The following is a 13,558-nucleotide window of genomic DNA, read 5'->3' as shown; positions in this document are numbered from 1 at the left end:
CTTATTCTTCAAAGTACTTGCAACCCCTCCCAGCATGATATCATCTACAAAATTTATAAGAGTGATTTATGTCATATCTAAGTCATTGATGAAGATATTGAACAGAACTGGTCCCAGAACTGATCCCTGTAGAAACCCATGGCATTGCAGGTCCCATTTGTGGGGTGGGAGGGAGAGGGGGATTTTGGTGAATGATGACTTTGTAATAGTGATCAGTGTATTTGATTTGCATAAGCACATCATAGAACTATGTATTATTATTATTTGGGTACATAAATACGTAGACCCACATCTATCTATGTAACTGGGGATGCGCAGGTTTGACAATCATCATAAGAACATAAGAACAGCCATACTGGGTCAGACCAAAGGTCCGTCCAGTCCAGTATCCTGTCTGCCGACAGTAGCCAATGTCAGGTGCCCCAGAGGAGGTGAACTGAAGACAATGATCAAGCGATTTGTCTCCTCCCATCTGTCTCCAGCCTTTGACTAAAGGCTAGGGGCACCATACTTTACCCTTGGCTAATAGCCATTTATGAACCTAACCTCCAAAAATTTATCAAGCTCTATTTTAAACTCTCTTAGAGTGCTGGCCTTCACAGCCTCCTCCGGCAAGGAGTTCCACAGGTTGACTGTGCACTATGTGAAGAAAAATTTTCTTTTATTAGTTTTGCACCTACTACCCATTAATTTCATTTGGTGTCCTCTAGTTCTTATATTATGGGAACAAGTAAATAACTTTTCTGTAGTCACTTTCTCCACACCATTCATGATTTTATATACCTCTATCATATCGCCCCTCAATCTCTTCTTTTCTAGACTGAAAAGTCCCAGTCTCTCTGGCCTCTCCTCATATGGGACCCTTTCCAAACCCTTAATCATTTTAGTTGTCCTTTTCTGAACTTTTTCTAACGCCAGTATATCTTTTTTGAGGTGAGGAGACCACATCTGCATGCAGTACTCAAAATGTGGGCGTACCATAGTTTTATATAGGGGAAGTATGATATTCTTAGTCTTATTTTCTATCCATTTTGATTAATCACTTAATTATATCCACACTTCTCCTTGTTTTTTAAAGATTTTTGTTTTTCTGATTGCCATCCTAAAGAAACCCAAAACATCATTTATTGTTTTAAAATGTGTTTATAGTTATTACTTTTGTGCTCTAAGCATTATCCCCATTAATGAGTTCTCACTTTAATTTTCGACCATTTATTGTAATTTCCTTTGCTGGCTTTGTTTTATTGAAATAGGTAATTTCCAATCAAGCTGATCAATGCTTATCCCTAGGCTAATAGTGTGTGGCTTTTGGTTTTTTTAATTATTATTTCTGTAGAACAGAGTTATTCACTAGTGGCTTGAAGAGGCATGAAATTTTGTCCAATGGGTTCTGCACCAGACCATAACAAATTATGCCAATAACAACTCAACTATGGTAGTGATAATGTCATCTGCTTTCTATGGTGTCCTGTTCTAGGCCCCACGTTTTTGGAAAGATGTGGAGAAGTTGGAGCGGGTCCAGAGAAGAGCAACTAAAATGATTAAAGGTCTAGAAAATATGACCTGTGTGGGAAGAATAAAAGAATTGGATTTGTTTAGTTTGAAAAAGAAAAGACTGAGAAGGGACATGATAACAGCTTTCAAGTACCCAAAACATTGTTAAAAGGATGAGAGACAAAAATTATTCTCCTTAACCTCTGATGATAGGACAAGAAGCTTTGGGCTTAAATTGCAGCAAGGGAGGTGCTGGCTGGACATTAGGAAAAACTTCTTGTCTGTCTGGGGGATAAAGCACTGGAATAAATTGCCTAGGGAGACTGTGAAATCTCCATCATTGATGATTTTAAAGAGCGGGTAAGACAAAAACCTGTCAGGAGTAGTCTAGATGGTCCTTGGTCCTGCCAGCTATTCAGGGTACTGGGCTTGATGACCTCTTGAGGTCCCTTCCAGTTCTAGTATTCTATGATTCTATGAAAATATCACCCCAGCCTAACAAAGCCTTTGTTGCTTTTTATGCATTAAAAAAAAAAACAAAAGAAGTCCTCTTAGGACAGAAGTCTTGGTTTTCAGCTTTGGGCATGCTGCATCACGAAGGTCAAAGTCTCTGAAGCTGTTTTGAAACTCTCATGGATTACCTGTGGGATTCAGATTTTTTTAGTCTCAAAAGTGATTCACTGTTGCAACCTGTCCTCTGAATTTCAATTTGCCTTTTTTGCTTTTTCAAGGTACAGTATTCTAACGCAAGCCCCAGCATTTTCTTACTTTTCATAGATTAAACACATGCACCTACCAGAGAGCTTGAAATGTGGGGGAGGCATGGAGCCCAAACCCTTCCCATGGGGAAGGCGTGGAGCTCACAGGGAAAGTTGTCCCTATTAAAAAGCCAGCCTTTGCCAGTAGTCTACCCACACTGGGATCTGCAGTTGGTTGCTGGAAATAGCTGGATGGCATCTCATGCACCACGGAGTAAGGTCTGGTATCAAATGGGGGTTTCCTAATGATAGGCACTGTAAGCTGCAAAGCACCTTCCCTCAAGCACTCTATCCAGAATATCTACTGGACCTAAGAGTCCAGGGAGAACTAGAGGTGCTGAGTGCCACTGAAGCCCTGACTACAAACATTGTTTATGGCTGTGAGTGCCAGCAAGGGACAACTTCCCTGAGAAGTATTGAAAGTCTAGTGACAAGGACAATGGAGGATAATGAGATACAGGCACCAGTCCAAGAGCTCCAAGTAAATGTGGTTTGTCGTACTCATCTTCTTGCGCTCTGCATCTACTGTGCCGCTCAGCCTGTGCTCCCCACAGCAGCTCTGTCAGATTTCCCCCGTCCCCTTAGGTAGGACACTGCTGAACACAAATCCTTACCTCCGAGGACATTTCAGATGACAGAGCAGATCAGCCCTGGGGTGGCAGGGACTGGGCCAAGAGAAGGCAGAACCAAGTCGGCCAAGAGAGGCACTAATTCAGCTTCGCCTGGGCGACTTCTGCCGCAGGAGCTACTATGGAGCTGCCTTCCTCAGGTGGAACCCAGGGGAGTGAGTCTGGCCCGAAGGCTGCAAACTAAATGACCTTTCCCCTTTTCTCTATGCTCCAATTCTTGGGCAAACGGATGCCACCTAAAGTTGTACCAAATGGGGGTGTGCTTTTCTCAGGCCTCAGAGGCTAAGCAAAGTCTGGATCAGTACGTGAGAGGATAACGCAGGCTCTGGAGCTAGTGATTTTTGTGATTAGGAAGTGTCACTTTTCCCTCCACGTCCGTGCCCTAGAATGCTGCGTGGAGGCGTTATGCTGCTGGGGGTCATTTCCCAGCTAGATGGAAAAGCAAAGCTGTGGCAACTCATGATCATTAAAGATCTTGTGTGTGTGTGTGTGTGTGCGCACGCATGTGCAAAAGTAACACAACTGATGGCCTGGCCAATTTTCAGTGAAGATGATTGAATGACCTTCTACCTGTCTACATTGCCCCACTGAAATTTGCCACGGGATTTGTTATTCCCTTCAGTTGTGGAGTGCTGTAGTGGGCTGTTAAAACCAGCTGCTGCATTACACTCCAGAGCTTGGCACATGTCAGTGGTGCATGAAGTGGCTTCTCCGCAGGTAGGAGACAATAAGGTGGGGAGTATTCTGTTGTAGGGCCTCCAAAACAAGGGCTAAAAGGTTGCTCGAGGTGCAGTAGCTCCAGAGAACGTGGTATGCAGTGCAAAGCTGAAGACCAAGGCTTATGTGCGTGACAGAAAAAGCAGCCGGGTAGACAGCCACCATGGGCCCTGGGGCAAAGTGGGAAAGGGACCTGGCTCCATGCCCCTGGAAGAGGAGAAACCAAGGGCAGTCACCCTTAGTGTTGTCAGGACCACAATACTGGGTTACCCACAGGGACGCACAGCATCAGAGTACTATCAACACTTCAAAGGGGCCTGGAGCTTTGAGCCCCCTTAAAAGGTCGGACCCTGGGCCATCTGCCCTCTCTCCCCCCTGCTCCCATCCTCCCCCAGTCAGCAGGCCCAAGAAAAATCTGTTTGCCAGAGGACAGCTGTTTAAGTGGACATGCTCTTCCCTTTGGGGCTGAGCTGTTTGCTTTGCTACACTTTAGGTTCCAGTTTTCCTCCAACCTTGTCTGTTTGGGGAAACCTCTGGGGCATACGGAGAGGGGGCAGCCTGCAGGGTCTTCTCTCTTTCCCTCAGTTGCCAAGTCTGGCCTTTGAGGAGAAGGCAGGTTCCAGGGCCTTCTCCTTGCCCCATCCCCACCTCCTAGGCAGGAATGGCCTTTGTGCCCACAGAATGAGGTATCTAGATTGCAGGATCCTCTTCCAGAGGACTGTTGATGGCAGATCACCACCTTGTGTGGCACTGGCTCCTCTTATGAAGTGACCCAAACTCTCTTTTCTCCAGCTCCAACTGCTGGCTCCCGTTCTCTGCGTGACCAGCTCTGCCTCGCTGACCAAGGCGGCGATCCAAGAGAACCTCTTCCAAAGCACATTTCTAAACCATCTTTCCCTGTCACTGCTGTGGCTATCGGGACTGCACAAGGGTGTGATGTGGTCCACAGCTTTCACCAGCACTCACTTGGTAGCACCTGCATAACACACTGGTTGTTTTGATGCAGTGTGTAATCTCCCAGGCTAGAGCATGCTGGTATCACCTCCTGCCTTCATAAATTATGTGGTGTGCGCGTACGGACAGTGAGACAGGTTCTGATTTGGGTGGCATCAACATAAACCCAAACAGACTTTTCTGGCTGTAGTTGAGATGTTTTGTAGGGTTGTCAAGCGATTAAAGAAATGAATCACAATTAATGGTATGATTTAAAAATTAATTGTGCAATTACTTGCTCTATTAAACAATAATAAGAATACTATCTGCAACACAGAAACACTCACGGTGTGTAACAATACAAACATGCTGGCACACACTGTGCAGCAACACAAACACACACAGTACCCATGCACATAGTGTGTAACAATGCAGATACACATACCCTCCTAATAGTGTATAGCAACACAGACACACACATAATATATAGCAACATGCACAGAACACACGCGCATACCAGAGAGCTGTGGCAGGGGGCAGCCAGGCAGGGCTGGAAGCAGCATCCCCCTGCAGGTCACCGGGCGGCAGCGCCGGCTTCCCAGGGCAGCTCTGCCTCGGCAGGGTGCCAGAGTGCTGGCTTGCCTCGGCAGCTCCTGGCAGGGTGCTGGGACCAGAATGCTAGTGGCTCCCCGATAAGGGACTGGGGGCTGAAGCACCAGCTTCCTGAGGCAGCTCCCTGCAGGGGACCGGGTCCAGAATACCAACTTCCACAGGCAGCCCATGTGGGGCCAGGGCCAGGGGGGTCCAGGGAGGGCTGCCTGCCATTAAGGCATTACTTTTTAAAAAGCGTTAATACTGTTCTGCATTATTTGCAGGCGTTAACGTGTGTTAATTGACAGCCCTAATATTTTGGATTTACAATAGCGTAAGGTCCTCATCCATCTCCCACTGTGGTCAACTTCAAACCTCCCATTGATTCCAATTGTACAAGATCAGGCTGTTAGCAAGCCTAGAATCAGGACCTCTGTTCTTTGGAATTAAAGATATCGGACATTATAGCCCCAGTTCAGCAAAGCACTGAGTTATGGGCTCATCTTCAAGTACATGGTCCATCAGTATTCAACAAAGCATTTAAGCACATGTTTAACATCCGGTGACATCAACGGGACTTGTGCACATGCTCAAAGTTAAGCTTGTATTTGGATGCTTCACTGAATCAAGCCTTGTGTTATTTTATTGTGTTTACAGATCGAAAAAATGTAAGACACAAAACATAATCTTAGAATTCTGAAAAACGCAAAACAAGGCGCTCTCTTTCTGTGGATAGCATTTCTGACCTGATCGTTACAGAGCCCGAAAAGTTTTAAGAACTGAGGCTATTTGAGAATCCCACTCAGCCAGCATTAACTTGTTGAGTAGCACATCAGGACACAGTTTATAGAAATGGTTGGTTGTTACCAACGTTTACTGCTTTATAGAGCCTGTTGGTTTAATGCAGAGGTGGCCAATCAGGTAGATGGTAAGTGAGAAAATAGCTGTGGATAGAGTGCAAAGAGCCTCTATCTATCTATCTATCTATCTAATCTAATCTAATCTAAAAATAAATATATGGCTCATTCTCTGCCCCAGTGCCAGGCACCTCCAGCCCCCTTCTCAAACCCAGACCTCCTCCCTGCCCCCCAGACTGAGGCATTCCCAGCCTCCCTGCTCTAACCCAGTCCCCCACACCTCCCCCTAGTCTACCCCAAGGCCAGTGACTCACCGGAGCTGCCACCGCCACGTCTGTCTCCCTCCAAGCACTGGGGCTCATGCGCAGAGGAGCGGTAAGCATGCGCAGTGAGCGTCTCCAAGCAGGAGCCACGTTTAATTGCTCAAGAAGCTGCATGTGGCTCGAGAGCTGTGCGTTAGCCACCCCTAGTTTAGTGGCTGCAAAGGAAGAGATGACTCTGAAGTATGAATTAGTAAAGGAATTGAATATAGGTGTTCTCCTGGAAAAAAAAATTAGGTGCTGTAATAGTATCTCCTCAAGCACTACCACTGTGAGAATGACCTGTTAAAGGGCAGATTTTAAACATCACAAGTGTAATATCTTATTAGGTGCCAGAAAGCAACAGCTTACAAGGGTGAGATTGAAAAGGTAACAAGAAGGGTAGCACAGTGGTTGGATGAGTGGTGGGGTTTGAGATTGAGAAAACAAACCATGCTGCTCTTAATCAACTGCTTTCTAACTTGCAGCTTGGCTGAGTTATTCCAAAAAGTACAATAAATGCTTCTGGTTCATTTGTTTTGGTTATCGTGTGCCTCGATTCAGAAACAAGGGACATCACAATTAAGTTAATGCCCAGGATTATTAGTACACATAGGGTTAGTCTACACTACCAAGGGAGATCAATTTAAGTTATTGAACTTCAGCTATGTGAATAACATAGCTGAGGTTGACATACTTAGATCTACTTACAGAGTTGAGGGACTCACCCACTGACTTACCTTGTTCTTCTCATTGAGATGGAGTTCCAGGGTCAATGCTGAGAGTGACCAGCATTCAATTTATTGGGTCTGTACTAGACTTGATAAATCAACCCCTGATGAATCTATTGCTACCCATTGATTGGGTTGGTAGTGTAGACAAACCCAGTCAAAGAAATAATTGCTGGATGTGGCATACACTACAGCTAACATACGTAGTTCACGGTGGCAGGAAGTAGAGCTAAATACTGGAATAAATATGGTTGGATTCAATGGATTCAAATGGCTGGATTAAGAAAGGGGCAGGATAACCAAAATAATAGGATAATTTGATTATCAACCGTCATCTGGTGACTAACTGATAGTAACCAAAATAATGTTATGACTGTTGATAATAGTATTTTTAGTGATATAAGATAAACAGAATGATGTGTTGTGTTTCATGACAGAAGGTAACTGCCTAATGGGATCAGGAAGGCAAATAATTTCTGATGGTTGCATCACACAGTTGCCTACATATGTTATGGATTAAAGCACCAGATTTGATGGTCCAGTGGTCTGACCGGTGATGAGCAATCCTTTGTCCAATTTTAGCACCCAAGCTATAGGACTATTGTCCTCTCATGTATGTCCAGTTCTTTTGGCAGGAAGGGCTTTCCTATCAAATGTCTACTTCCAGAGGGTTGTGGTAGCTCCCTCCCTTATCTCTTGAGGTTGAAGACTACTAAAACTCCCACATATTTCTGGTGCCTACGGTATAGCTATCGTTGGTCAACATTTTCTTGATGAAATATGGCTTTTCAGTACAACAAAGCTTTCATGGAAAAATTTCATTTTTGGCAGACATTTGTTAGTTTTCAGAAACAAATTGTAGTTTTTTGGGTTTTTTTTGAACACTAAAATTTTTTTACTGAAAATATATCTTTTATTTTACTGAAACTGGCTGATAGAAACAAAAAAGAAGATTTCAATTTTCTTTGACAAAAAAGGACAGCTGTTATGGGAACTTTTGAGAAACACAATAAAAAAATTCCACACCAAAACAATTCTTTTGTTAGGATTTTTACTTGCTTTTAGTAAACCATGTGTTCTCAGGAGTTACTTATTGATCCTACATACTTTGCAGTCTTCTAAACATTGCCACATGGCATTCGGAACATGCTTTGGTGCAAGATAAGGGATTTAGACGAGTTTCCTAATATCAAGTATTGATGATGATCAAATTCCAAGGGACATAGTGTCTGAATTTTATGATGCAGTCATTGATAAGGTAATGTGTGTTAAGCTACTTGCTGTGTCAAGAATTCAGTTGTACTTTTGGAGTGTCCAATGTAATCTTTACATGTTGAAGAATCCTGAAAGAGAGAAAGGTTACTTAAGCCAGGCCGACCTAGCTTGAGAAAAATAGTGACGTTTCAAAAGGGGTGCAGTCATTTCCCTTTAATCAGGTTGGACACTAAGCTGCCCAGTCTATCCTCCGAGCCAACCAAGGACACCATTTTGAATAGCATCACTTAGGGTGTCTCTAAAACCAGAATTTTTAGCACTGACATTCCCGTGTCACCCAATACTGGTTGTCCGCCCAACTTCATGTAGAGCTCTGTGAAGCAACAGGAGAATATTTGTGAATCTTCAGATTTTGTTCTCAATCACTTTGGGGTTGATCCCGCTTTAGGCAGGGGGCTGGACTAGATGACCTCCTGAGGTCCCTTCCAGCCCTAGAATTCTATGATTGTATGATTCAGTTTTTATCCACAAACAAGTATCTCCATTTCTCCTAATCAACACAATGTTCTACAGTGCGTATGACAAACATGTAGTAAAGTGGACCCACAAAATGTGAGTTGGGCTTTGGTGGTGGTGGTTTTTTGGGATTTGGGGTTTTTTGTTTTGTTTTGCTTTTTATTTGTTTGGTTGTTGTTGGGTTTTTTTTTTTTTTGGAAAAAGGTTTTTTTGTCAGTTTTGCTGGTGGTGGGAAGTTTTTCTACATATCTAACAGGAGTTGTATGGAAGTATTACATTCAGAAGTGAACTATTTCAAGGTCACAGAGTACTCAAGTTAGGGTTATAGCTGGCTATTTTTGAGTGTTGAAGGTTATGAAAGTCTAACCCTGACCCTCTTTAAACCATGCTCCTATGAAAGGGAAAAGAGAAACCTCTGGGCTTGGGGTGGGTCTGTTTTCAAGTCACTATGAAAAAATGATATTTATAGGCTTTGAATCCATGGACTTCGTAGGAAGTGGCTCAAAACTCTGAGCATTACAGACACTCTTTAGTTATGTATGAGATAATATGTTCCCGCATAGAGGCTGGTTCTTCAAGGTAAGTAGCTCCTTTTCTATTTGCAATATTGCACTGCTTTAAGTGGCTCAGAAAAGTAGACTATTTTATATCAGTACTGAATATATCACTTTCTTGTGAGTGAACCGAGTGTTCAGGAAGCCCAGTTGACTAAGCCTGAAATATAATAAAAGTCTAAAACATGTTATCCATGCTCAAGTGACCATTCAACAAAATGCTAGCTGAGTATTAAACTGTTTTCTTTTCTTAGGGAATGCAGTCGGATTTTTGGTGAAGATGGTCTGACGTTGAAACTCTTTCTTAAAAGGACTGCTCCCTTTTCTATTCTGTGGACTTTGACTAATTACCTGTATTTACTGGCTTTAAAGAAGCTGACAGCCACAGACGTCTCTGCCCTGTTCTGTTGTAACAAAGCATTTGTCTTCTTGCTTTCTTGGATTGTGCTGAAAGACAGGTTCATGGGCGTAAGGGTAATGACTTATATGATTTTCAACCATCTCGACTTTCATAATCAATCTTAAAATCCATGATTTAAAGATTGCCATTGTGCTGAAAGCAATGTATGTATATTTTGAAACATTTCTCAGTAACTTTGTGGTGCAAATCTAAATCCGGGGACAGATTAAGTCTCTCAGTCTTCTGAGATAACAGGCTGTGAGTAGGAAGTCCAGCAGAACTGTGACACCAGGTTTCACATGGCCAAGTAGGTTCACTCAGAGGACCTTTTGATTACCTTGGCTTTCAAGTTTTGAAATATTGTTGGTGATGTGGAAAATGCTTTTTACGAGTTTATTTTAAACTGTGATGAACATTTAAGACTTTCATTAGAACAATTTCATTTGTTATTCTGGGATGATACTGAATTAATCATAGTAAAGATTGTTCTATGCTTTTTCAATATATTATGTATTTCTAAGGAACGCAGCTTAATTTTCCCCCCACTAAACCAGGATTATGCAGGACTTAAGGGGGCACAGGCCATTTAAGCGGAGGTGAATTTCACACTGAATGGAGAAGAGGGTGGATAGGATTAGAAGTGGAAGATACATATTTGTTGCCCTCTATCCTCCTTCCACCACCAAGAAAACTCTAAGCCAAGTGGACATAGGAAAAAACTGAGCATATTTCTTTTTTAAAGTGTGCAGGTCTGAGTATGAAGAATGGTTTAGGAGCCATCTCTGAATTTTTGCTCAAAAATATCCAGATTCTGCACCATAGCAATCAGTGAAAATATTCCTGTTGACTTCTGTGGGAGTTGGATCAGGCCGTAACAAATCTGATCTGGTACCCATGCAGTCAGGCTGAGTTTAGCCATTAGCATCAAAGGAGGACCCAGGTCAGGCATTTAGACCTGGCATGGGCCACCAGACCTGTAGTGTTTGAGCTCCTGGGGAGGGTGATAGCAGGTTGTGCATTTGTTGGGAGACGCCTGACAGCCATTTTATAAAATGATAGACACAACCATTTCTAGAATGAGGAAGTTGGAAAATGACCCTGGCATGAAGGAGCAGGGGAAACCTGGGTTGTGAGCTCTGACATGGCTTTTTGGAACTGGGGACAGGTATAGCAAGAACAAAAAATCCATTCTTGGGTTCTGGAGATGGAGGGAAAAACTTTATTTTTGGAGACGGGCTGGGTGGTAATGAGGATATAGACTCCAGAGCGGTATGGTGTTAAGCATGAGTTTGTTCATAAGCATGAGTAATGCCATTTCTGTTCAGCAAAGCATGTGCATACGTGTTTTGCCAGATTGGGCCCATAGAGGGGCTTCTGGTCCAGGTGATGAGTTTCAGTTCAGACTAGCTCAGTAATGAATTCAACTTTTTGCTCTTGGAGTGTCCTCTAACACACATGAACTCAGTTGGGCGGATGCTCGCTAGTTTCCAGCAGGCCGTTACCCATATGTCAGAGCCCCGTTACCACTAATCAACATCCTTTTGGCTGTTCCAGTAAAAAGGTCAAGGAGTAAGTCTGCACTGAGCAGTTGCCCTTTGAGAACAGAGAGGGGACAGATTAGAACCAGGATCCTGTGGGCAAAATTGTACCACTACTCTGCCTCAGTTTCTCCCCCTATAAAATAGGGATAATTAACCTGAACTCTGTTGTAAAAGCCTTTGAGATCTACTAATGAAAAGAGCTAGATAAGAACTAGGTGGCATTGTAACTAATGTCTGTGCTGTGTCTTTCCATGCCCAGTTATTATTATACATAATGATATCACTGACAACACCCTTGGCATTGTCCTGTCTATAGAACGCTTAGCAAAGGCCTATGCAGGTGCTTAACTTCAAGTAGGTGAGTAATACTCCCATTAAGGGGCGTTTGGGAGTAATAAGTCTGGGCAGAGATAGGGCCAAAATATATATAATGCACATATCTATTATATACCCCATTTTAAAACACGCAATCAGCAAACATTGATTGTAACCAACTGCCCGGCAAGCTGTCTGCAGTTGTTGGAAGTATGCCTTGAGGAAGTATTTGAAGGAGGAGACGATAGTGGCCTTGTAAATCAGAGAGGGACAGTCTAAGCTCAGGCATCTGTAGGAAGCATTAAAAAATACAGGTTCATTTTCTCCGCCAACCCCCAGCCCAGGGCATCGGCGTTTCAGATTTAAGAAGGGTTCTTTCTGGCACCTGTATTCCCTGTGTAGGGGCAGCATAGAAGCCACTGCAGCGATAGGGGACTTTGCAGTGCTGTTAACTGTGGCATATTTTGAGAGCTCTGAAACAACAGAAGACTCAGTTGTGAGCCCCCATCCATACCTTGCCCTGGCTATGGTGGAAGTAGAACAAGTGTGGGAGCTGGGAGGAGAGTGGGCAGTGGTTAGGCAGAGCCTTGGCTTCCACCCCTCATCCTCACCTGAGCTGGCATGGATGGATAAGTCAGCTGACTCAAGTACAGGTCAAACCTCTCTAGGCCGGAACGCTCTCATCGAGCAACATTAGGAATCCAGCATGATTTGAGTTAGCCGGGCAACCACTTATCATGGGTGTGGCCAAGTTTCCCGCTGTCCCATAAAGTTTGTTTGCAGACACCAGTCCTGGCTCTCAGTGTTCTGCGCTGTTATTTAGCTCTAATTTACCCCAAAATGTCTTCTAAGAGCCCAGGAAGCCGTGGAAGTGTTGGTGATGCTGCTAGACGATACTGACCTCCTGTGGTCTAGCAAATTCTCTGGTTCAGCATCAATCCGGTCCTGAGGGTGCCAGACGACAGAGGTTCAACCTGTATAAGTTGTCACAACTAACTTCTCCTCTAGAATGAGGCGGGAAATCAGACTGAACAGTGAATAACTGAATAGCAGGTTCATGACACACTTCTTCCTTTTAGCTGGTGAGTGATGCAACTAAGTTGAGTCACAGGTTCGCAAGTCTGCTCTTGGAACATTACTGCCTCATGCTGCCACTGACTCCAGGTTTGTGGTCACTATGTGATCTAGCCTGCCCAAAATGAGAAATTGACTACCTTTTGAGTAATCTCCATTTAAAAGGAACCCATTTCATAAGGCACAAACACAAGTGATGAATTCTGCTTCAAAGAGGTCATAAAGGAACTGTTGGGGAAATCATAAGAGAGTCGTTTTCAACTTTTTTTTACGAGTATAATAAGCAGAATGGGTGAGGAAAACCATCCACTTTTGAAGTAATTATATGGAATTTTTAATGCTGTAGATGTAGTATCTGAGGCATGGGAACATATGACTGAAAAAATGAATGTCAAACAATTGCACGTAAAAGGGGTGTTTTCACCACTTGGATTGTAGCTTTCTTTTTGTGCACTGTGGGAAAGGAAGTTAATATTTTCCCACCATATATGCACAAGGATAATTTTTAAGAATGTTAATAATCAGGCTGGTGTGTGCCTGGGAAATGGAATGTGAGAGAGGAGTGTGAGATGATCCAATATGCATCCAGCCTTTGGTATCTGGGTAAGATCTGTGCTGCTTTCGCTCCCGAGACACCCGGAAAACCATTGTGATTAGGTTAGCTGAGAGACAGAGGAACAGAAAAATATTGGGCTAATAATACTGGGCTCTAGGCTGTTTTTTACAAATACACGGCACCACAGTCAGGGCTCTCATTGGGCTAAGTCAGGTTTCTAAATGGGTACTCCTGAGACATGAGCTCTCTTGAGATCTGGCCCCATGGTGTAGTTACACTGCCTCAGCAATAACGAATCGTAAAGGGCACTTTCCCTAAATATCACACACAAAGTTCTCAATCCTTCAGAAACACACTTAGATGCTTAACTTTGCACAT

General features: G+C 43.5%; 1 protein-coding gene across 2 annotated transcripts in view; it reads left to right on the top strand.

Moving 5' to 3' along the window:
* Positions 1-13,558, top strand: part of SLC35F4 (solute carrier family 35 member F4) — a 181,663-nt gene that overhangs the window by 151,291 nt on the left and 16,814 nt on the right. Inside the window, exon 4 of one of the 2 annotated variants that reach the window (XM_074996256.1) lies at positions 9,549-9,768. The exons of the other annotated variant lie outside the window; for it this stretch is intronic. Within the exon in view, the coding sequence (XP_074852357.1) occupies positions 9,549-9,768 (220 nt within the window). The remainder of the gene's footprint in view (positions 1-9,548; positions 9,769-13,558) is intronic. 2 annotated transcript variants of the gene reach the window in all.

Source organism: Carettochelys insculpta, chromosome 6 (assembly GCF_033958435.1).
Source record: "Carettochelys insculpta isolate YL-2023 chromosome 6, ASM3395843v1, whole genome shotgun sequence".
In the NCBI taxonomy this organism is placed as follows: Eukaryota; Metazoa; Chordata; order Testudines; family Carettochelyidae; genus Carettochelys; species Carettochelys insculpta.
The sequence above is the reverse complement of the archived record's forward strand: the minus strand, read 5'-3'. Positions and strand labels throughout refer to the sequence as shown.